The sequence below is a fragment of the Thamnophis elegans genome, chromosome 5 (genome assembly GCF_009769535.1).
Source record: "Thamnophis elegans isolate rThaEle1 chromosome 5, rThaEle1.pri, whole genome shotgun sequence".
Classification (NCBI taxonomy): Eukaryota; Metazoa; Chordata; class Lepidosauria; order Squamata; family Colubridae; genus Thamnophis; species Thamnophis elegans.
In genome coordinates, this window is record NC_045545.1 from 45,744,479 (window position 1) to 45,760,932 (window position 16,454).

Below are 16,454 nucleotides of genomic sequence, written 5' to 3' on the forward strand. Positions count from 1 at the left end.
GCAGGCGAGGCGTACCGCCTTCGAGATTCACGCATGCGCGGTACGGAGTGGTGGCCGAAACCGGGTGCTTGTGCTGACAGGGCCACAGACGTCTCCGGACTAAAAGTTGAGCTTCGAACGCTAAAGCTCCGCGTCCGGCGCGCGCGTCCTTTTCTTTCCTGGTGCTGCTGCGGCTGCTGTTGCCAGCATGTTCCTCACTCGCTCCGAGTACGACAGGTAAGGGCAGCCAGGACGAGCGGAAGCGCGGCCTGCTTTGGCCCGGGGCTGAGTCACTGCAGCGGCCTGGCTTTCCCACCGACTCGTCCAAAGGCTTTCGGAAGGAGTCGGAGCGGCTTCCCTCCTCCAGCTTGCCGGCCTCTCCTAGGGGATCCCTTAAAGAGTTGGTGGCGTGGGGGCTTTTTTGCTTCTTTCTTCGGAAAGGAAGCGCTTCGGCCGGACCTCGTGCCTCCGTGCCTGGGAATGGAGAGCAGTTTTGCCTGCGTTGGGGGGAATTTTTTATTTTTTTTAAAGGAGAGGTCCTCACGCTTTCCTCACATTAGAAACCGAACTTTCCCGGGGTTGGGTGTCCCGCAAAAGCTTTTCGCCGGCGAAAAAAGCAGCTTTACTGCAAAATGTAAGCGCACTGGCGTTAAAGAGATTTTACGTGCATTTGAAACAATACTTTCCCAAAAAAATTTACATTCTTTCTGAATACTTAATTTCAGTTTGTTCGTTCTTTGTAGGGTGCTTTTAAAAAAAAGATTTTTCGATTTGCCTTAACTCATTATTGCTCATTATTGGGTAAAAGAAAACAGAAGGGATTGGGAGATTTTTTTTTCAAGTTTATTAGTCAGAAATCAGACTATCCCGATCCCTTTGAATACATTTGCTAGAGGTAAATTCATCAAAGGTATTCTTACTCACAGCAGACTGGGCCTAATTTGTGTTGTGAAGTTACAGTGTATTTGGAGTAGTGTGTACTGAAGGCCAGGACATTTCCTTAGTCATAATGGTGATCCTCAAACTTTTGCTTTCGGTTATGCTTAGCAGTGATTGGACCAGCTCACTGAAATCAAGTACTATAATACTTCATTGTCGAATAAAGCAGCATGGTGGAAAAATTTACTATGCACATAAATATTTTTAGAATGTTACTTGTAAAAACCAATACAGGGACAGCCAAATAAACTTTGCCAAGTATTTTTGGTAAATACGTTGTGATATTTATTAAGAAGAAGTAGTTTAATTTGGTGGTGACTTTCACAAATCCTTTTGTACATATCTTCACATTCTTGGGGAAATGAGAAACTTCTGAGGAGTTTGGAGTTTAAAACTAACCGCTAAATAGAATGCTGTCTATTTGGGGGAAAACATTTTTCCCTATATTGCTACTTTTTTTTGCTAGAAAATTTAAGATATGGAGATTAAATATTTGCTATTATAGATAATATTGTATCTTTCATGAATTTGTCCAGTTTCTTTCTAAAACACCCTTGTTGATTATGTGCAACAAGTCAGGTTCAGCTAGAAAAATACTTCGTCTTTCTGAACTATTTGAAACTAAACTTTATTGTATAAATCTGAAAATCTAAATGTTCAATGTGACTTTTAATTGTTTCCTTTGCAGAGGCGTGAACACTTTTTCACCAGAAGGAAGATTATTCCAAGTGGAATATGCTATCGAAGCTATCAAGGTACATTTGAAACTATTGTGCAAAAAATATCTTGAGCTACTTCATAGAACTGGATGGACTGGAATGAGGGAATCTCAGAACAGTGAATGAAGATTGCGAGTACAGTTTGAGAATAGTGTTTGAGCAATGCTATCTAATTCTTCTGCATTTTCTTTGAAATAATGCTGAAATAGCTTTTGCACAGTCACAATAATTGGTTGAGACTGGCAGCGTGTTGCATATTATATTCTTTCACCTACCCAGTTACAGCAAATGGAATTTTTGTACAATGTTAATGTAAATAACTGGGATAATGTGATGGGCTTTGTTGGAAAATGCGCAGGAATCAGTTGTGTTAACATTTTATACACAATATTTTGAATTTATAAGAATAAGCTGTTTTTTTTATATCTAAACATGGTGGTTCCACCACAAAACCGCGTTCGACTAAAGGGCGCTCGACAAAACTGCGTAGCTGACGTCATCACAGCGCAACAACAGCGTGGAGAAAAAAAGCACGCTGTAAATGCTAAACCTAAAATTAACCCCTAAACCTAACCCACCTAATCCTAAACCTAACCCTAAACCTAACCCTTAACCTAACGCTAAACCTAATCCTAACCCTTAACCTAACCCTAAACCTAACCTTAACCTAAACCTAACCCTTACCTTAACTTGAATCGGCTTGCTTTCAAAGCGCTATTTAAAGCGCCCTTCTTTCTCCGCGCTCGCTGTTGTCGCCCTGTTGATGATGTCAGCGACGCGGTTTCGTCGGGCGCGCTTTAGTCGAGCGCGGTTTTGTCGTGCCACGAAACATGGTATGGTTACTGAAAGAAAGAGAAAATCCATTTCCCAGTGTGATTATGTAACATGATTTTAGTAAGCAATTTAGTATGCAGCAACTGGAACATCATGATATTGCAATGAGAACCACTACTGTTGTAATAATTACAGTGCAGTGTAGGATTATTGTTATATAGGTTCATATTGTTACTAAACCATGGAGGTTCACTGTGTGATTTTGGGCCAAACAATGCAGCCTACCTTATGGTTTTAAGGGGAAATATTAAGTGCGATTGATTTATGCCGTGTTTCCCCAAAAATACAACATGTCCTGAAACTAAAGCCTTGCCACATTTTATGTGTGGGCAAAAATATAACCCCCCCCCCCAAATAAGCCCCATGGACAACCCCAAATAAGCCCCATGGACAACCGCCCCCCTCCCCCCCCCCCGGCCAGGCAGAGCACCGCTCACCGACCTAGCGGTATCCCAAAGGTGCCAAGCCGTGGGAGTTGGGGGGCGGGTGGAAGAAAGGCACTCACGTTGCTTGGCACCTTTGGGATACCGCTAGGTTGGGGAGTGGCGTTCTGCCTGGCTGGAGGGAGGAGTTTCCGGGTGGCTGCTCCCTTGCAAGCGGGCTCCCGAAGAGCCGGGCACAGCCTCAGGGGCGAAGACTTTGTCCGGCAGCCTGCCCATAACCATAGAAAACACTCCTAGAGCGGCCGCTGCTGGAAGAATTGGAAGCCGAGTTCTGGAGTTTGGAAGCCGGAGAAGAAATTTTGCTCGGAGCTCGGTGGCTGCGAGGACAGCTGGCCCAGGGCATGGTGAGGCTGGGAGGCATGAGAGCTGGCGGTGGAGCAGGTGCTTGCACAACCCCCCTCTCTAGCCGGGCAGAGCTCCATGCACTGATCTAGGAGGTATCCCAAGTGTGCCAAGCCGTGGCAGCTGGGGGGTGGGCAGAGTGCCACATGGCTTGGCGCCTTAGAGGTACTCCCTAGGTCAGTGAATGGTGCTCTGCCCTGCTGGAGAGGGGGGTTTGCTGGGTGGTTGCTCGTGAGCATGGTCACCTCATGGCTGCTTCGCCCTTGAGGCTGTGCTCAGCTCTTCAGGAGCCCGCTCACAAGGGAGCAGTTGCCCCCCAACCCCAAAACAATAAGCCCTCCCCTCTAATAAGCCCAAGGCCATATTTCATGGGTAAAAAAAATATAAGACCCTGTCATATTTTCGGGGAAACATAACCTGAGCTTCATAATTCAAAAAACTTTAAAGATGGGATAATAGTACCGGTAGTAGTACTATTTTAAAGATGGGATAACAGTAACTATAGCTTTGAAATTCCTGCAATGGTTCCTGAGGCCAGAGGAAATGTTATATTTTCAATGTATTTCATATTAGCTTTCTTTGCATGCTTCTTCTGTCATAACATCCCCACAGTCACATGATAACAATTTGGGCACTTGGTAACTGGCATGTATTTAGAACAGTTGCAGCATTCTGAGGTCATGTGATAATCATTTGGAATCTTCCTTGGTGACAAGCAGAGATGGGGAAGCCATATTTGCTTAATGAATATATGATTTGCTTAACTGTGGAAAAAAGTCATAAAATCAGGCGTGGCTCACTTAACAATTACTTGCTTTACCTAGCAATGGAAACTCTAGTCCCAATTGTGGTTGTAAGTCGACTACAATTGCAATGGACTACCTGTGGTTATTATTTTTGGCATGGTGACAGTGCTATTACTGTATTTTTTGGAGTAAAACATCAACCTTTTTCCCCCAAAAAAGAGGGTGAAAATCTGGGTACCTCTTACATACTGAATACAGCATTTTGGGCCTCATGAAACTTCACCATGTGCATCCCATTTTTCACAAAAATGGACACACAGAGGGTTTGGGAGGCCTGTACAATGCTCCGGGGCTGGCGGGGGGGGGGGCAAAACAAGTGAAAAGGGGTCTGTTTTTCACAAAACGGGGGTGCTTTTGCCCTCCCCAGCCCCAGGAGCCCTCTACAGGCCTCCCCAACCGCCTGCACACCCTATTTTTCGCCTCCCCAACCCCCCCACGAATTGCATTTTTGCCCTCCAGCCCCAGGAGCACTTTGCAGGCCTCCCAAACTCTGTGTGCCCTGTTTTTCACAAGAAAATGAGGTGGGCAGAATGTTTGGGAGGCCTGCAGAGTGCTCCTGGGGGCTGGAGAGGGCAAAAACTTTTTTTAATTTACCTCTTCAAAATCCTGGTGCGTCTTATAGTCTGAAAAATATGGTATTTTGCACTGAATCAAGTTAAATTAAAGTTTTCTTATTCTGAACCTTCATAGTGGCACACTAAGAAGTGAACGATTAGTAGACTTAATCTATAAGCATTCCATTACACTTTCTCGAAAGCTGCTCCTAACAGGCCAAATGTAGCAGATGAAGAGTGGCGATGTTTTAAACCACTTGAAAAGCTATCTTGTCCTGATCTACAGGGCGGGGCATAACCTTTTCCTAGGGGGTCACAGCAACACTTGTAATAACAACACAAATAATTCATACACCATTCGAAAGCCCATCAAAAACTGAGTTTATTGACACGATTTAATAGTCAGTATGACCACCATTAGCCCTTCGAACAGCATTCAAACGAGGTGGATAAGAACACAACAAATCTTCAAACAGTTCCGTTCGATTTTCCAGATTTTTCAACACAGTTTCCAAATTCATTCTCAAAGTTTCAACCGAATATCGATTTTGCCCTTGCTCCTGAATCATCAGAGCTTCCACTTCATCCTTAATTATGGCCCCAATGTTCTCTGCCGGATTGAGATCTGGTGAATTTCCCGGCCAGACGTCATTGCCCCAAAATTCGACATTGTTTTCCTTTAACAATTGCTGAGTCGCATTTGCACGCATGCAAGGAGCTTTGTCATGAAGAAAGACAGCCTCACCAACCACCAAGACATTGTCTGGATCACTGAGAAATGGAATGACATTCTCCAATAAAATTTTCTCACGGAAATAACTGCCATCCCAGGATTCCCCTTTATCCTTCAAAACCCAATGCAGTTTCTTGGCTGTGAAAATGACGAAAATCCCGATGCAAGTCGGATTGCGAACGATTTGTCGATATCGTTCATGTTTGGCGATGTCGTCGACGTCTTTAGCCCAAATTCGATCGTTCTGGAAATTCGGTTTTCGAATGGCATAAACGAAGAATTCGTCAGATGGCGCCAAATGAAGAAAATCTTCCTCGGTCCATTCAGACAACCAATCGCACAACCAAAGCCGATCTTGAACGTGTGTTTGAGTTTTCAATGGTTTGCAAATGACGTGGAATGGCTTCAAACCTTCTCGTTCTCGATATCGGCCGATTGTCCTTTGATCAACTCGTTTTCCACGAATTTGAAGGATTTCTTGGGCCACTTTTCGGTTTCCTTTTCGTTGTTTGCGACTGCCAGTTGCAATGATGGCTTTGCTTTCTTGGGACAGTTGCAGAGGACGCCCTTCTCCAAATTTTGTGAAACATTCTTGGGCTGTTTTGTTCCAATTATCAGTAACCCAATCTGGATGATGTTTCAATTTGTTTGCAATCCATTTTCGATTGATAAACGTCGCTCCAGCATCGCGAGCCTCTCGAAAGGCAATGCATTTTATTCTGTCAATGATCCTTTGTTCTTCCGAATCGAATTTTCCAGCCATTCTTAAAGCAAATTTAACATTTAATAGCTCATTCAATTCAGTTTTTTATGGGCTTTAAAATGAGGTGTCGCGGAAGTTGTAAACTGCTGTCGATCTTGCTGTGACCCCCTAGGAAAAGGTTATGCCCCGCCCTGTACTTTCATTTGCCAGAAAGTGTGGGTTGGAGTAGAATCTGGTCATGCACAATGTTTTGAATTGGCTAGTCTGTTACAATTGTAGAATCCCAATATATCTGTAAAAAAAAGAGGGAAAAAAGCAAATATTATGCTGTTTGTATGTAGCTCAGTATACTAAGCATTGACTCATCAGTGCCTACAAGTTTCATTAATAAAGATATGTAGATAGTTCCTTGTTAGAGTTGCATGTCTCTCTGAAAAAATGATGGCAAACATGCTTGACATAGAGTATTCATAGTTGTTATTATGAGTATTTTATCTGATGTTTCAGAGTCATAATGACCTAAACTAATGCATGCTATTCATTAATATTTTAAAATATGTTTATTTTAAAATAGTGTGTATCTGGGCTATAGGGCTTTTTTCAGATCCAAGGCAGATCCTTATTGTTTTGAAGGTAATTGAGTTTAACATAAAAAAATAACAGTTGTAAATATCTTCAAGCAAATTACACCCTATGAGAAGATGTATGATATATTTTGTACAAAATGATCTTGGGTATTTCTTGAATGGGATAGAGCTGACCTAATCATATAAGGAGTTGATAGGACTTATTGTAAATATTAAATAAAGAATTGATATACCAGATCACCAAATGGGACAAGTCAGTGTGGCCAGTTTGGTGCAGCCAGTTCATCACTGCCAAGTTGCCTCTGCCAACTCACTGCCACTAAGTCGCCACAGAACAACTCCACAGTCAACTCACTGCAGGGACAACTTGCTGCAGATGGCTAGAGGGAGAGCTGGGTGGTTGGGCAGGTGTGTAGAGTGACAACAGTGGCCGAGGACATCCATTTTCACATACCCCACCACTGTTGGCAGTGCTGCTGCCAAGCTCCAGACTGAAGACCCAAGACGTTGGCAGCAGTGGATTGGGGAGGCAGTGGTGGATGGGGACACCCCATTTTCACATCCTCTGCCATCACTGCAGCAAACTCCTGGAGCTTGGCATGGCAGCAGTAGGGTGTGTGAAAATGAGATACACCCAGATGCTACCCACCCAGCACACCACCAAATGACCTGAACTCCACCACCATTGCTGAACTCTGAACAGCCCAGAGCTCAGCATGGTGCCAGCAGTGTGAATGAAAATTGGATGTGCCAGTTGCTGACACTGCTCTGCACTCTGCTCACCCGGTTGTCCAGTGGGGAGCCACCGCTCTACCCACCTGTCTTGCCCGCTCACCTGGCTCTTCCTCCCATCACCATGGCAAATTTTCCCTGCGGCGAGTTGGCTGTGAAGTTATCTTGCGGTGACTTGGGGACAATGAATTGATAGAGGTGACTTGGCAAGCTGGCTGCACTGAGTTGTTCTAGACCCACCAGATCAATTGGTGTAGTTAGGGCAGTTTGTCAAATGTTACATACTGACTTAAGATGAGAGACTAATAACAGAGAATGAATAGTAAAAAGTTGTTCTCCCTCATCCTCAGTCCATGATAAGGTTAATCAATGATGGTCCAATTATTAGGACACCTGCAGTTTAAGGACAAAACATTGACCATTGATTTAAATGTTTCCTCTCCAAAGCTGCCCTTTCTCTTTATTTCACAGTGGCTAAGACGCTGAGCTTGTTAATCAGAAGGTTGGCAGTTCAGCGGTTCAAATCCCTAGTGCCGCCTAATGGAGTGAAATCCCATTACTTGTCCCAGCTTCTGCCAACCTAGCAGTTTGAAAGCACATAAAAATGCAAGTAGAAAAATAGGAACCACTTTGGTGGAAAGGTAACAGTGCTCTGTGTGCCTTCAATGTTGTGTCATGCTGGCCACATGACTACGGAGACGTCTTTGAGCAGCGCTGGCTCTTTGGCTTAGAAATGGAGATGAGCACAGCTCCTAGAACCGGAAAACAACTAGCACGCATATGTGGGGAAATCCTTACCCTTACCTTTAATGTTGGGGGAGTTGAGAGGGTTTGCTGTTATTTGCCACGGCATATTGTATTGCACCTGTCCTTATAGAAACAGGTTTAAGAACTTCTATGAAGGTCTAGAATCAAAACACAGCAAGTTCAGACATGATATATCTGTTTAGATGGAAATATTCTCTAAATTTTCCCTTTTATGTTTGCATTCTGGTTTTGGTTGCACCCAGCATACATCCTATTGTTTAATACTCTTCTGAAATTCTGCATCTGACTATCATAGACTGTATGTGCTGAGTATTTCTTAGATTGTATAAAGCAAATTAACAGTTCTTTAAAAAGCTTAAAAATGGTTTATTATTATTTTTGTTAGCTTGGTTCCACAGCAATTGGAATCCAGACATCAGAAGGCGTTTGCCTGGCTGTGGAGAAGAGGATTACTTCCCCACTTATGGAGCCAAGCAGTATTGAGAAAATTGTAGAAATTGATTCTCATATAGGTAAGAATGAAAGCTAATTCTTAAGAAAATTCTGCAGTGTAATTGCAATATAGATATGATTAAAATACTTTCTTTGGTGGTCTTCTAATTCTTATAATATGAGCTTATATGTAGACTTCCTTTGGTGCGAAATTAATATTTACTAGTAATAATCATTGGGTTTCTGTGTTCAAAATCAGCACAATATAGAATCAGATGTAGAAATCAGAAGCAACTTGCTACTATATGACCTCTCTAATAAAAGTTTGTCTCCAAATATAGAAATTGGAGAGCTGGGAATTGCAATGTGCGCTCTTGATCCCCAGCCAATTCCTCTGTTGGAAGCTCATTGATTGACCTCTAATGTTAGCTTGTCCTCTGTACATGAGGCCATTTTAAAAAATATAATCATATACATACCTCTGATGAGAACTGGAGCTAGAGTTCATTTATATCTACCTTTCTCCGTGCTTAACATTAATGTTAATTATTTTAATATAGCCGTAAACAATGGTATTATCTAACAAAGTTAATTAACATAAACATATAACTGACAAACATTGTAATGTATCCATGTCACTTGACCTGTTTTCTTTCACATGCATGTGCATGAACTTTGTTTATGACACATTTAACTTTGAACTTCTACAATTTTTTAAGTGTATCAATATGCACATGGATGGATGATTAAAAACCCATTGTTTATTTGATGTTCATGAGTCAATCTTTAGTGTCTCACAGGAATCAGTGTTGAGGTTGGTATTTTTTAATTTGTATCTCCCTATTTTCAGGTTGTGCAATGAGTGGCTTGATAGCCGATGCAAAGACATTAATTGACAAAGCAAGAGTTGAAACACAGGTAAAAATCAAATACTGACATTTGTGCATCTTGCTTTTTTTTCTCCCACTTTTTAAAAGAAAATTAGTTAGCGTATTTTTCGGAGTATAAGACACACTGGAGTGTAAGACACCAAGATTTTGAACAAGTAAATTAAAAAAAAAAGGTTTTGCACTGTGCAGCCCTCCGAAACCCTCTGCACACCTCATTTTTTTATGAAAAGCAGGGCATGCAGAGAGTTTGAGAGACCTGCAAAGTGCTCCTGGGGGATGCTGGGAGCAAAAACGGTCCATTTCTTGTGAAAATGGGCCTATTTTTTGAAAAAAAAAAAAAAAACAGGGCATACATAGGCTTTGGGAGACTTGTAGAGTGGTCCTGGGGGCTGGGGGGGGGAAGCAGAAATGACCAAAAAACCCACCTGGTTTTCACTCGTTTTTGCCCTCCCCAACCCCCAGGAGCACTTTGCAGGCCTCCCAAACCCTCTGCACGTCCATTTTTGTGAAGGAGGAGGGATTTTGGGAGGCCAAAAATGTTGTATTCAGTTATAAGAGCACCCAGATTTTCACCCCCTTGGGGGGGAGGTGCATCTTATACTCCGAAAAATATGGTATTTACTCAGATTTAAAACAAACATGGCAGCAGAACTGCATAAAAGAATTACAAATTAAATTTAATGTGAAAAGAATAAGCAAAATTCAAGATGGATATGAAAAGGTGAAAACAAGATTCCATTACTGGATGTTTTTTGTCACTAATTATTTACAATTACATAAATATTAGAAAAACTGAAGTCAGAATCTGCTCTACTTTCATGGCTTTAGGATTGCTCTCTTTGAACTGAGTTTGACAACATTTTAATAGTCTTATTTCTCTTTTTAAATTTTCTATCCAATAAAGAAAAAGAACATGTCAAACTTAGGGAATAGATACATTTTGGGGCACAGGTAAAACTGTTTTCCAAATAATCAATATTTAACTTCATAATTGTAAGGACTCTGCTTGCTATGGATATGTTGTTAAATTGAAAATGTGTTTCAGTGAATGATTTCCATAATCTTTGCAAGTTAACATTCTTGGATCAAGGAGCTCCTTCAAATCATGCTTAACCGCACATAAATCATTTTTGAGTGGTTTCTACACAGATGACAAAATATTTAAGCTACTCAACTATGGAATATTGATTCTGTGATTGTAAGATTAGCTTCCTTTCATGTAATAAACTAGAGTTTGCATAGGAACTACTCAGGGTAGAATGCTTCCAGTGTGATTGGAAGCTTTTAAAAGAACTTCAACTAAGGTTGAATAGAAAATATGGACAGTATTATTCATAGCACATATCTATTCTAAAAGGAATAACAAATTAGCCATGAATCATTAAAATCTTGCCTCTTATTGTAAGTTCTTTATACTTCATTGCAGTTGCTTTGCATGGTAGATTATCTTTTGTGCATTTTTTCTTATTGTTGTAATTTTGGCTTAAGTTTATTTGGATGCCTATTGTATATGTATTGAAGAAGAAATATATCTTATAAAAAGAGATATAGCAATAGCAATAGCAGTTAGACTTATATACCGCTTCATAGGGCTTTCAGCCATCTCTAAGTGGTTTACAGAGTCAGCATATTGCCCCCAACAACAATCCGGGTCCTCATTTTACCCACCTTGGAAGGATGGAAGGCTGAATCAACCCTGAGCCGGTGAGATTTGAACAGCCGAACTGCAGAACTGCAGTCAGCTGAAGTAGCCTGCAGTGCTGTATTTAACCATTGCGCCACCTCGGCTCTCTCATATAGATGTCTCTTTTTATCATCTCAGAATCACTGGTTTACATACAATGAAATCATGACTGTGGAGAGTGTGACACAAGCTGTATCCAACTTAGCGTTACAGTTTGGAGAAGAAGATGCTGATCCAGGTGCAATGGTATGTATGTCAATGATTTGTGAAATGTCCATTGACAATTGTACTCCTCAGTTACTAGGTCATTAAATGCCTGTTCCTTCTATGATTTCATTCTAGTCAAGGCCATTTGGTGTGGCATTACTCTTTGGAGGAGTCGATGAAAAAGGACCTCAACTGTAAGTTGGGTTTTGTTTCTTCACTCTCATTATTTGTTTAAATCGAGGCTACTTACCACTGCTGAGTTAGAAGATAGAGTACCATAGAGTTCTACATAATCAACATGACAATGAGAACAATCAACCTGCTTGCTTTCAGAAGTTGTAGGTGTTTCATTACTGGAAACTTTCAAGAAAAGACGACACCCATCTGTCACAAATGGCATAGGGTCTCCTGTTTGAGCAGGGGGTTGCACTAGATGACCTTTAAGGTCCCTTCCAACTCTGTTATTCTATTCTAAACTAGAAATCCAGCAGAATGTCAGTAGATTAAGATTGGATTGGGTGTATGAATTAATATACAATATTTTAGGAGCTGCCAAACTTATTATGCTAGTATCTGTCTCCATTATTAAATATACAAAGATATTGACCAAAAAGCAAAGCTGTTTTAAGGCGCATACATTTTCATAGTGAAAGCTCTATTAATAATTATAATCCAAAGATTTTCAGTGTTTGCAAGGACGCATAGATATAAAAATATGATAAATTTATTTTGATAGAGCACAAACACCTTGTATCTACCATTAAGGTTGAAAAACAAGAAATTCAATAATCTTCCAATAGATACATACTCAAAAGCAGTTTGAATGGCACTCTGTGCAGTATATGACTTCTGTATATGTATAAAACCTCTGATAATGCAAAATTCAAAATTCAATGAAAATAAAGATTATGTTTTCTTTATTGTTGGGTGTTTTCAGAAGAACTGGCAGACTCCAAGGTAATCTAATATCTTCTGAGGCATTCCTTAGGTGGTATTTAAGACAGTCTAGTCCTTGTAACTAGAAGCACTTCAAAATTCCAAGTACATTTTAAAGGAGAAAGTTGTTCTAAATTTCATAATGGACGCACTCTGTTAAGAGTGCAAGAAAGGCTTGAGAATGAGGAAGGGAAAGTTTCCACTATTGCCATTTCAAAAAGGAGGTGGGGAAAAATAATCCTACATTGCAAAATAATATTAAACTTCTGTGTCTGCAGATTTTTAAAATATTTGTAGTCATTAACCAGCAAAATTTACTTATACAAACAAAATAAATACATTTGACAGACAGCACACTCTAAATTGTATACATTGCATTTTAATAAACAGAGATTTCTTTCGTCTTTAGGCTCTCTTTTGTCCTTTCTTATCTTCAATTTCTTCTTCAGTAATTGAATACAGTTTCATGATAAGCGGAAATGATATTGACACCAACAATTTAACAACAGTGTTCTATATTAAAATAAGCATATGAGAAATGGTACTGTAAAGATGTATTTTACATAACATGAACTTATAGTTCGTAAAATATTTTATCAGTTGCTGAGATTTATTAAATTGCTGCAAGAAAATAAGGTAAATTATTTCAATTCTGAACCACCTCTAAATGTTTTTTTTATTATCGTATTTTATACTCAGAACTCAGTTATGCTTAAAGAGATTTTGGTTCACACAATTATATTACTGCCTTCTGTGCCTTCAATTTTTTTCACTTAATTTAAGGTGATTGTGGACCAATCATTGAGCTGCTAGATAAATATCCAGCAACCTTTTTTTTCAATAGCTAGCTTTGATAAAATCATAGTTTGTAGAATTATGGGTTTACAAGCAATTGCATGAGCTATAGGAACTTAAATTCTAAAGAAAGGTTCAAAAATCTGTAAACCACATATTACAGCAAGGAGATTAAATTCATAGGCCTCTTCTTCGCTTATTCACACTATATGCTTTGGGGGGGGGAGTGTAAAACTAATTTCTGCAGCACAATCTTGGTCATTTTAATAAATGAAAGGATGAATCTGACTTTAATGTTACGTTCCTTAGAAAACAAATAAGTAGAAATTGATTTGATTTGATTGTGAGAGAGGGAGGAAGAGAGCTAAAGAGAGAAAGAGAAGGAAAATTTAATACAAGTGATATTTTTGTGGCTATTAAAAGAGCAAAAAAACCATCCTAAAGTTTATTTGAATCCAAAGTGTCCGTTGTTTTTGTATTGAAGGTGTTCCTTCTCATATGGCTGTGTATATGACGCCTTCTTGGCAGGTTCTTCTCTAAAACAAAGCCAAGCCAGGCGAATCCTATTCATCATGCAATATTTTCTGGCTCTAAGCCATGTAGTAAAATTGTGGCTATTCTACTAGTCTCCCAAATATGTTGGATGTAAGCGTTTGATTATGATATGTACATTGTACCTACACAATCTATTCCTAGTCAAATATAACTCACAGAATAAAAGTGCAGATTTTATAAGTGATCTGTGTGGCACTTGATGGTTTGTTCATTTTCACATCTTTTATTTATGCATGTAGATTTCATATGGATCCTTCTGGGACATTTGTACAGTGTGATGCAAGAGCAATTGGATCAGCTTCAGAAGGTGCACAAAGCTCACTGCAGGAGGTTTATCATAAGGTGAAAACCCATTTTATTTGGCTTTACTCTTTATTTGAGCTCGTTGATGAAAGCAGAGAGATAAAGAAAATAAGTGTGACTTTTATTGCAGCAGTATCCACAAAATCCTGTTGTTTGGTTCTCTTTTAAAATAGCTGTACATTTAATACCATGTTCTAGAATCACTTGGGTTATCTTTGTTACTCATCAATGTATTTTGAGCAATTTACAAAGTGTCATTACCTATGGCATTTTGAATATTTTTTCAACATATTTTATAGGCTCCAGGTGGTTTTGGATTTGAGAAGTTCACAGGAGTAGAATCTTTTATAGAAATATCTCAAAAGAATTTTTGAGATCTTCTAAATTAAATCTGATTTCTTGACTATCAAGTCAAATTAGTAATTTAATCTCATGCCTAAACAAGACCTTAAATCATCTTAAATAAATATAACATTAATTATGATATGTCAATGACTGAAACCTGCAGATCTCTTCCTTAAAAATAGTTTCACAATGGTGAACTGCAATCAACTGTAGCAACAGATTTCTATGAATACTTTTTTATCGAAAAATTAAGAGTTACTGTATGTAAGTTCAGGTTAGACTAGCATGTGGAGTAAGGACACTGTCCAGTCAATTTTAGACATGTCATTATATATAATGGCTTACTTAAACATTTACCGTATATACTCGAGTATAGGCCGACCCGAATATAAGCCGAGGCACCTAATTTTACCACAAAAAACTGGAAAAGTTATTGACTCGAGTATAAGCCTAGGGTGGGAAATGCAGCAGCTACCGGTAAATTTCAAAAATAAAAATAGATACCAATAATGTTTTTGAATATTTATTTCAAAGAAAAACAGTAAACTAGCGGTGTATTCAATGAAATACTTCACTCACCTCATGATGCTGATGTCCCGCTGTGATGATGATGTCCCGTGCAGCCGCGGGAGCGATGTCCCGCCTCCTATGACACATGGCACAGTGATTCCTATCATTGGATCACTGTACCAGAGGAGGTGGGACATCGCTATGTGGCTGCTTGCCATAACAAGGAGGAGGTGGGACATCGTTGCAGAGCGGCAGGAGGGGGAGGAAGGGGAATCGTAAGACAGCCCTGCATTACATTAGAACGTGAGGAGGGGAGATGGTGCGGTGCGCGCGGCAAACTGACACAGAGGGAGGGGAAACTCACAGGGGCACTGGGCCATTCACGAGTGTCACCCAGCGGCATGGCCCCGCCCCTTTTTCTCCTCCATTCCGGGCAAATTTTTCACTGACTCGAGTATAAGCCGAGGCGGCTTTTTTCAGCCCAAAAAGTGGGCTGAAAAACTAGGCTTATACTCGAGTATATACAGTATTTAGGAAAACTATCCAATTAATGTGATAACTACAGCCACTTGGTGCCTATCATATCAGCCTTAAGTGTCATGATTTCTCTTTACAGTCAATGACACTGAAAGAGGCAATTAAGTCATCCCTTATAATTCTAAAACAAGTAATGGAAGAAAAGCTGAATGCAACTAACATTGAGGTAAGTTAATCTATTTATTAAAGGTTTTTCATCAATGTCCATGTTATATGAATTTCAGCACAGATACTGAAGTAGCTTAGATTTGCTATGGATTGTATATTATGTCCCAATTATTTTGGGCTAGAATTGTATGAGTTAAGTTGCACGTTTGGCTCTGCTGCATCAGTGTTGATATTCCTGATATTAGAGTGTTGAGATCTTTGTAATGAAATAGTGACCCATATGCTTCTTAACATCTGCGTGGGAAAGATTCTTTACTGCCATAGTAGCAAAAATTAATGTGATGTGAATAAATCAAGCATTTACAATCTTAAAAACTAATACTAGTGATTCAAGTTCCATCTAATTCAATGTTCTACTAACTAGACAGTTAGCTAGGAATATGGACAGCTACTTAATTTAAAAACAGAAAACTTTCTGTTCTCCAGCAGCTGAAATTGATAGACATATTGCTTTAATATCAGAAATGCTATATAATTGTTTTTGATTAATTAACATTGAGGTTATCCAAACATGTCCAGGATGAGAAATTCAGGAACTAGAACATATTGAAGGCTTGGAACAAGGCTGTGGCAGAATCTTGTGACTTTAGGTGATCTTTAAAAAAAAGCATATAAGATTTTATTCAAACTTGGATAGTAGATCAGTAGGAAATGCCAGGGCTGACAGTTAAATTGGGAAGTCAAAGAACCTTCCCAAGAATATATTGGAAAACCAGTTCAATAAAGCTGCCAAGTAGTTTTATTGCAATGATTTTTAGGAAATTGAATGTATATGCAATGTTGAATGCAGCCACTGAGGGTAGCCTTAAGACCAACAGAAATTAAGTGAATTGCATAAACAGAAATTGTTAAGTGAATTGCATAAAGGTGTCAGGAAATCACTAAAGCTGAGGGTGTTAGAAATAAAATGCTGTGCTTGAACTGTACAGCATAAGCTTAAAATAGTGGCCCCT

The 16,454-nt window shown here is 39.7% G+C and overlaps 1 protein-coding gene and 1 long non-coding RNA gene across 2 annotated transcripts in view; one reads left to right on the forward strand and one right to left on the reverse strand.

Annotated features, from left to right (window-relative positions):
• PSMA5 (proteasome 20S subunit alpha 5) overlaps positions 1 to 16,454 on the forward strand; it is a 17,378-nt gene continuing 924 nt past the window's right edge. Inside the window, exons 1-8 of the mRNA XM_032218382.1 lie at positions 1 to 216; positions 1,607 to 1,673; positions 8,525 to 8,651; positions 9,422 to 9,489; positions 11,284 to 11,391; positions 11,488 to 11,546; positions 13,878 to 13,980; positions 15,413 to 15,499. Coding sequence (XP_032074273.1) covers positions 188 to 216; positions 1,607 to 1,673; positions 8,525 to 8,651; positions 9,422 to 9,489; positions 11,284 to 11,391; positions 11,488 to 11,546; positions 13,878 to 13,980; positions 15,413 to 15,499 — 648 coding nt within the window. The 5' untranslated portion in view covers positions 1 to 187. The remainder of the gene's footprint in view (positions 217 to 1,606; positions 1,674 to 8,524; positions 8,652 to 9,421; positions 9,490 to 11,283; positions 11,392 to 11,487; positions 11,547 to 13,877; positions 13,981 to 15,412; positions 15,500 to 16,454) is intronic.
• LOC116509281 overlaps positions 6,189 to 16,454 on the reverse strand; it is a 26,327-nt gene continuing 16,061 nt past the window's right edge. Inside the window, exons 2-3 of the long non-coding RNA XR_004255489.1 lie at positions 8,176 to 8,276; positions 6,189 to 6,344 (exon numbers count right to left, since the gene is read on the reverse strand). This is a non-coding gene — a long non-coding RNA (uncharacterized LOC116509281). The remainder of the gene's footprint in view (positions 6,345 to 8,175; positions 8,277 to 16,454) is intronic.